This window comes from Camelina sativa, chromosome 6, assembly GCF_000633955.1.
Source record: "Camelina sativa cultivar DH55 chromosome 6, Cs, whole genome shotgun sequence".
Classification (NCBI taxonomy): Eukaryota; Viridiplantae; Streptophyta; class Magnoliopsida; order Brassicales; family Brassicaceae; genus Camelina; species Camelina sativa.
In genome coordinates, this window is record NC_025690.1 from 16,905,544 (window position 1) to 16,913,362 (window position 7,819).

Genomic DNA, 7,819 nt, shown 5'->3' on the forward strand with positions numbered 1-7,819 from the left:
ACACTTGGACCCCAACATTGATTTCTTTCTTCTCCATTGGCATATATATATAATACTCCTTTTGTTTATGGTTGCAGGGATCTGAAGAAGCAGAGGGAGATTGCTGCAGCTGCTAAAGAGGATGATAAGAAAAAGAGAGAAGAAGCAAAAGCTGCTGCAGCTGCTAGGATTCAAGCTAAGCTAGATGCTAAGAAAGGTCAAGGCAAAGGAAAAGGCAAAGGCAAAGCTAAATAATGTAATAGCCAAAAAAGGGACCAATGACTGTATCTCTTGGATACCATTTTGTGATTTAGCTTTGAATTTTTTTTAACTGTTTTAAAGAGCAGAGTCATCAATCATCATATTGATTATTGACCATTACATGGTTTGGGGCTTAATTCTCTCACACACATTACATTAATAGCATAACAAGTGTCGGAAACCAAACTTTTCAAACCATGTCCGAAGCATCATCATCGATCTCATCTTGTTCTTGCCATCCTGAATGAGCTCTGAATTTACAGACAGGACATGTTCCTTGCTGTCTCAACCATGGATCAATACATCCTGCATGAAACTGAGCAACCGGATACATGTATGAGTCTTGAGACAATAAAATACCTCGGAGGATTTTAGTTTTGGAGAGAATATGGAAACCTGATGCAAGCAAGGTAAGGTGCGAACAATTTCCCCTGCGGTTACTTGTTCTAGGCAAACACTACAAGTGAGCTCGTCTTCTGTTCCTTTTTTACTTCCATTGACAGAATCTTGTTTCTGCTGCTTTGAACAATGAAAAATACCATGACAAATTAATTAGAGTACTGATCAACTACATATGAAATTTTTGTTTAATTACCTCGGCTGAGGATGACGTTGATGCCTGCTTGGCCAAAGAGCAACCACTGTCAACAAAACGAACACAAGCCAAAAACCATGAATACAGATTTATTAGCTAATGATTAGATCAACCTGTTCCAGAAACGAAAGATCCTTGAGCTAATGAAATTTTTACTCAATGACAAACAAAAGGGCCTTGAGCCAACGATTTATTAAGTAGTGATAGGAACGGCTGGAACCTGTAAATTTAGAAGAATCTATTGAAGAACATATCTTTAGTCATCACTGGACACACTCAATAGTCAATACCTTACATGTTCTTTCACCCTATTTAGCAGAGTAAACAGTAAAGCTAAGTACAATATTCCCAAAAAGTTATCAGTTTCTAACCTACTAAGTTGTAAATTCGACCACCCTCTCTTCCCCCATTAAGGAAGTTAACGTCTATCCAAGTTGCTATGTCACAGCATCCTAACTTACTATTTTCTTCTTCCTCAAAATTTCCCACTTTTGAAAACACATTAAGATACAATAGTTACTCACTTTTCAGGATCCAACACCTTGTACTTGTGTACTGGAAGTGCATTGATCTCTTCCTCGCTCATAGAAGTTGTGGAAACATTATCAGAATCCAGTGCTCTTAGAGTTTCATAATCTGCAACAGGACAACTTTTGCCTCAGACTTCAACTATAAAGAGCAAGTATATGAACTAGGCAAATAAAAAAGGGACAAACGGACGATAATGGCATGTCAAATCCTCAAGTTTACTAAGAAATTATATTCTAAACAGAATTCACTGACCTAAGTCATCAAACTCCCGATCAAGAAGAGCCAGCTGGAGCCTAAGTCCTTGAAGACGTCCTCTTGTAGCAAGAGCAATGGAGGGAGGCACATGCAACCTCAGCTCAGTGTGACTAAAGAGGCCACTTGCTGCTGCAGCATGAGCTTGAGCCTGAGCTTGAAGTTGTTGGCAAGTGGCATACATCCTAAGGGTCGTTGCCATCAAAAACACCCCAAGCACAAGCCAGAGCTAAAAAAATATGTGGAATGTCAAACTGATAACCCTAAAGATAACTAACTGAAAAGATAAAAACTTTATCTCAAGTATATAGCATACCAGGAAATTAGGAGGCATCTGATGCGAACTGAGAATCATAAACAGCAAAAGAACTGCAAAACACACAAACCAAACAAGTAAGTATTACATCATAACAGAAAAAATGATTGCAGAAGACATAAGGGTTGAAGTTAAAAAAATAACCTGTAACTAGAAAAGCGAGGGAATTAGAATGAGCTGGTCGAGCTCCATGAACACGCTGTAGCGTTCACCAATACCACCATAAGTTAACAAAAGATCAATTTGTAATAGAATGTTTATATTTTTCCAATTGTTAAGAAGAGAAAGCATACCATAGCTCGTCTCTCGGGTATAAAACCAGAGAATCCGCTTTCTAAATCACCTCTACTTCCCCGGAAAACAAAACTCATCTTTTCCAAAAATTCACAAGTGAGCCCCTGCAAAGTTTTGCTCAATACAATTATCATATTAAAAAGCATGCAATACAAAAGACAGACATGTAAAGGTACCAAGTTTGTCACTGAATCTCTAAATTTGGTTCAATCAAAAAATCAAAACTCAAAAACAACTTAATGATAACTCGAATCATTTACTAATCCTACGATGATCCTAAACAATAACACGAATCTTTTCAAATAATCCAAGAGATTGAAATGAGGAAAAAAAAATATATATCATCGATAGAATCAATTGAACGGAACTAGAGATCGGACGAGATAAATTCACCTGGAGGTGGAGAAATCTACGGAGAAGAGTCGGATTCACTCACGTAACATAGGCGTGGCGACGGCGGAGTCACGGAATCGCTGTCGGACCGAGTCGACTCGGACCGAGTTTCGCTACTTTGAGGATTTAGTTTTTTTTTTTTGTTGTTGTTGTCTTCATATGTAATAGCCACCATATTAATTCCTTTATGAATAGTAAAGTGATACTGCATGCACTGGTACCACAAACGTCGTCGCTTCTACTGTCACTTCTTTATTTATTTTTTTTTTTTTGGCTCATACTCTCGTGACTTCGATTAATCCTTTACTTAACGATTTTTAAACCATGCTCTCAGAGTTAAAATACAAAATGTTCATTTATCGTGTTGAATGTTTTTTTTTTATTATTAAATAATATATATTGTCACATTTGCTCTGATTAAGCAAGTAGTCCAAATGTAGATTTCTTAAGAAAATCAAATTATGTAATATAATGTCCTCTTCTGATCTTTAACAAAAAAAAATGTTCTCTTCTGATGACCAAATCTTCTTTGTTAAAACCAAACCGTAAAGAAAAAAAAAATGATAAAACAACCGAGTTTTAAGTTTAACAAATGATTAGTGAAAACAAAACTTTTAAAATACGTATAATTAAGAATCCAATGAACACATGCATGTCCCTTATATATAATTTTCAAAAAACAAAAGTTATTCAAAGTCGTCGCGATCCAAGAAGTTGTTGACTAGCTTGATCACACTTGACGTCATTAGCAAAACCAATCTTTTTATGAGCAAGATCATACTCGACCCACACGTTTTGTTGATGATGGTTCCCTATTATAAACGCTTCAATACCCGCAGGCTCCGAGTTAGCGAATGTAAAGCAATACTTCTTCGATCCGGATCCGGGTACCGGGTACAACAGCTTCTTACCCGACACGGTCAGCTCTGCGCCGCCGTTGAACATCAGCGTCACCGCTGGCAATTTTGAAAAATCAAGCTGTGTTGACCCGACCCGGAAACAAAGATCCATTCCGGTTTCAAACACGATACTCGGGTCAACGGTGAGAACCGATTTGGTTTGTTCTGTAAATTCGGTTTTCAAGATTTTGTAAACCGGAGATCGCAAGAATGTGAACTGTGTACCGGAATCCAACATCGTCTGACCCGTTCCGGATTGACCACGAATAAGATCGGATCTAGGGATAGGTAGCAGTTTTGACCCGACCCGAATTCCTTCGAAGTTGACCGTATACGCGAACCGGTCAGTATAAGGTAACCGATCGGTTAGAGTAATCAAAGGCGTGTAATTGAGAGGTGGAAGCGAATGGAAACTCGATTCACCGAGAACCAAAACACCGGTAGAGTCAGAACCGGATATACAATAAGAGAATTTAGATAAACCCATCTGGTTAACAAACGATAACCGACCTCTGTTCATACCCATTAAACCGGTGGTTTTAGCGTCTTCCTCTGGTCTCGTGCTTGATATCACGTCAATGCACCCGAACGACGTAGCACGTCTCGTCGACGAGCCGATTGTAAACGTATCTTGAGCGAGGTTACCCTCCACGGAGGCACCATCGGCGTAGGAGGCAGCCACGTGGCAGAGATTAGTCTTCTGTCACACGTGGCTGGAAGGGAGAAATCTTGGGTTTGGATGGTGCAAACGGGAGACGAACATGGTATAGCAGAGTAAGAAGATGACTTCACGTGGTTGAATATGGAGGTTGAGGAGGATTGTTTGCACTTTAGCCATGAGAGCTCGCTTCCGGTGTCGAGAACCATCTGGATGGTTTGAGGAGGTGAACCGGCGGTGAGAGAGACGGTGAGTGTGACATCGTGTGTGAAAGGAACCTTGATGGGTGGAGAAAAAACAAGACGATTTCGTTTGAAGAGTAAGGATGAAGAAGTGTTTTGGGTTGTTAGAGGGAAGATGAGTGTTTGGTTTGTTGTAGGAAGGATTCTGGAGAAAGCGAGAGGGGAAATTATTAGAAGCCAAAATATGATTTGGAGATGAATCGATGAAGAAGACATCTTGTTTACTCCTTGTCTCTCTTCGATCTTGATTTGCTCGTCCTTATATTATTTATCATATGTACGTTTATGTGAATTTCTTACGAAAAAAGGAATTTCTTGTTCATAAGGAATGTAAATCTTTGACCTAAAAAAAACTAAAGGAAATCAAGAAAATGCATATATATGCAATAACAATAAATTACAGAAAAGGGAGAATATATAGAATGAATCCAATAACCAAATCTTGGTAATGCTTAGAATCACCATTAATAAAAGAGAACATACATAACCAATAAAAGATAAATTACATAATAATAATATATATATATATATATATAAAGTTAACTTTGCTCACTTCTCCTTCCTCCACATTCATTCATTGCATATTTATTAATTATAATTAATAATAGCAATAAATAATTTAAAAACGAATTAACTAAAATTAATTAAATTTTAAAATAGTATAAACAATAATATAATTTTGTAGTAAATAATAAAAATAATAACTAACTAAAAATGAATTAAGTAAATTAAATGAAAATTTTAAAATAGTAAAAATAATACTATAAATTTGTTTTAGTAATAATGTTATTATTAAAATTATAACCAAAGAATGATTATATTCCAAAATTTAGAATGGGTTAATGAGTTTTAGAATGTAAGTAAGATTTTAATGCATGGTGGAGTAAAAAAACAAGTTATGTAATTGTATTTATAAAAATCTAAACATGAATATAAAATTGAAGTGAAACATTAGTTTCTAAGAAACATATACCATAAAGATTTATTATTAAATTTTATTTATAAGAAAGAAAAGATTAATTACTTAACTTAACTTAACTTAACTTAAAAGTTTTGATCTAAAACAAATACATTGTAAGGGGGACACTTTTTTTTTGGGAAAACTATGAAAAAGAATTTTGAAAAAAATAATCTATCTAAAAAAACAAAATCAGTGGTTAGGAAATATAGACAAAATGATATGCAAGTCGTTACAAAAAGTGGCATGTGATTTGTGTAGCATATCTCATAAGGTATATTATAAACTGGAGCTACAATTTTATAACATGATATAAAACATATATAACAGATATAATATATATATATAAATATTATCAAAAGACGAAGCTGGGTTGCATCAAAAAATTAACATATGCAAATAACATATGAGATTAGTGAATAGATATTCATTGTGGGGTTTAAATGTTTCATCATTTAAGCATTCTTGACTTAGTCTAAAATTTTATAATGGCAGATGATGCATTTGGACAACCTTATTGTAGTGACATAGGAGTAAAACTGTTCATGAAACTTTGTATATTCGCATTTAATGTAGGATATCGATATGTTTAAATGGTCTCTATAATTAGGTCAACGATCGACATTGACGTTAGAACTTTTAAAATTATGTTTTCATAGGATATGAATATGGGATGAACTCTTTTAAACATAAAAGGTCAGAAGATTGTCGACAATATTATTGCGACACTAGACAATATATGTTATATATAGATTAGTAAAATAAGTACGACATTTGTATATAATTATCTTTTAATCTTCAAATTATATTCATATTCAATGATTCCTATTGATAAAAAATTTAACTAAAATCCCACGTAAAATCGCAAATAGATATAACAAAGAAATATTATCTTAATAAATATATATGTTGTATATTACTATGTAAAGTAAGTTATATATTTATATTCAAAAGTTGGAATGATTATATTGAGCTCAACAATTTCAATTGATAAGAAATATTTTAAATTACAAATTCTAGTCAATTATAAAAGATTGTTCTGAAGGAAACAGAACAAAGAAATTAGTCTAGATAAATTTGGATAATTCTCATTCATAGATCATAGATGTACATTGCCAAGACGTTTGGTTATTCATTAATTTTTGATTAGGTACCAACCAACCTAGGACCTAGGTGTTGTGCATTAATTCTACCACATAATTTTTTGAGGGAAAAAACAAAAATATACGTAATTGCTTCAATTGCTAATTTTTTTTTACCATCCTGGCAAATGTTGGATTACCAATTCCAACGTTTTTTGTAGTCATAGAAAACAACCTAAATTTCAAATTTGGTCACTCGACAAATGTATCCGTCTTATATAATTTAGGGGTTTCCGTCTCGGCTCAAATTCCTTCATCACTATACGTTTTTCATACTTTTATTCTAAGTCTAGACGGTTTACCATTACAACAAAATTTTGACAAAATTAATAAATTTATATGACAATTAATTAGAATCTGTTTCCGTATGTACACGTAGTATTCATTTACATGAATTAGTAACATAATTACTCGACTATAAAACATTATTCCCCAAAAGATGATCATCTATATCTTGTCATGAAATCAAGAAAGCTATGTTTTTCAAGAAGGTTTATTTTTCATCCTTGTAATTTCCTCTCCGTATATAATTCGATTTAATAATTTATTTTTAAAATATTTAATATAATTAAAAAACTGATCCATAAATAAAGAAGTTGAATCGAAACGTGTAGGTTTCCAAATTTATAAACCGTCTCACAACTGCCGCCTCCAGTGATTCCTTAAATTTCTCAATCAGCAGCGATTGATCAAGCAAGAGAGAGACTTGATCCAATTCACGAGATACGTTTGTTCCGGAGAGTTAGATTTTGATATATCTAAAATCTAGGGTTTGTTTTTTTTTTTTTTGTTTTTGGTATTCCTTCTTCGACTTTTCTTAGGGCTTCCGAGTGCAGATCATATGGATTCCATGAAAGAAGTTGATCCGTCAGTATTGTCAGCGAATGGCTTTATTCAATCTCACTTCATGAATTTAAATACTTCCGAAGCGTTAGCCAATTGCTTTCTCCAATCTTACTTCCTCAACCTAGGAGTTTATCCCGACGTAGTTCACATGATGTGGTATGCCGACGACAGTGTTATGAGTAGACCTGGTCCCGATGGTACAATGATGTCTTTCACATCGCCTGAGGTAAAATACAAAATTTCTCTTAGTTTCTGTTTTTGTTTGTTTGATGCTGAAACAAAAAGATTGTTGATCTTTGATTATATATGTAGGCAATTCAGGAGCAAATAGTTTCCTGCGACTATGAAGGTGCTTCGATCGATGTGATGAGTTTCGCCGCTCAGAGTTGCAATCCTAGTTCTGAAGATGGTGTGTTTACCATGGTTACTGGTTTCTTGACTTGTAAAGACAAA

General features: G+C 34.5%; 1 protein-coding gene and 1 pseudogene across 2 annotated transcripts; both read right to left on the minus strand.

Annotated features, from left to right (window-relative positions):
* On the minus strand, positions 321-2,788 carry LOC104791842 (E3 ubiquitin-protein ligase SDIR1). Of its 2 annotated transcripts, none has more exons than XM_010517831.2 (9): positions 2,622-2,788; positions 2,228-2,332; positions 2,079-2,133; positions 1,935-1,987; positions 1,619-1,847; positions 1,360-1,471; positions 836-881; positions 637-753; positions 321-556 (listed from the first exon to the last, which is right to left on the minus strand). In XM_010517831.2, exons 2-9 carry the CDS (start codon positions 2,303-2,305, stop codon positions 431-433), a joined length of 816 nt encoding a protein of 271 aa, XP_010516133.1. In that variant the 5' UTR covers positions 2,306-2,332; positions 2,622-2,788; the 3' UTR covers positions 321-430. The 2 variants fall into 2 exon arrangements, with proteins under 2 accessions (XP_010516133.1, XP_010516132.1); XM_010517830.2 differs by having other exon boundaries at positions 637-756; positions 2,622-2,787.
* Positions 3,295-4,674, minus strand: LOC104699144 (annotated as a pseudogene).

Excerpts from the sequence above, each read along its gene's own strand:
- LOC104791842 (XM_010517830.2), bottom strand. The coding sequence starts at position 2,305 with ATGAGTTTTGTTTTCCGGGGAAGTAGAGGTGATTTAGAAAGCGGATTC. Across the intron at positions 882-1,359 it reads AAGGTGTTGGATCCTGAAAA|TGGTTGCTCTTTGGCCAAGC; the intron begins GTGAGTAACTAT and ends TTTTGTTGACAG. Across the intron at positions 757-835 it reads CAACGTCATCCTCAGCCGAG|CAGAAACAAGATTCTGTCAA; the intron begins GTAATTAAACAA and ends TGTTCAAAGCAG.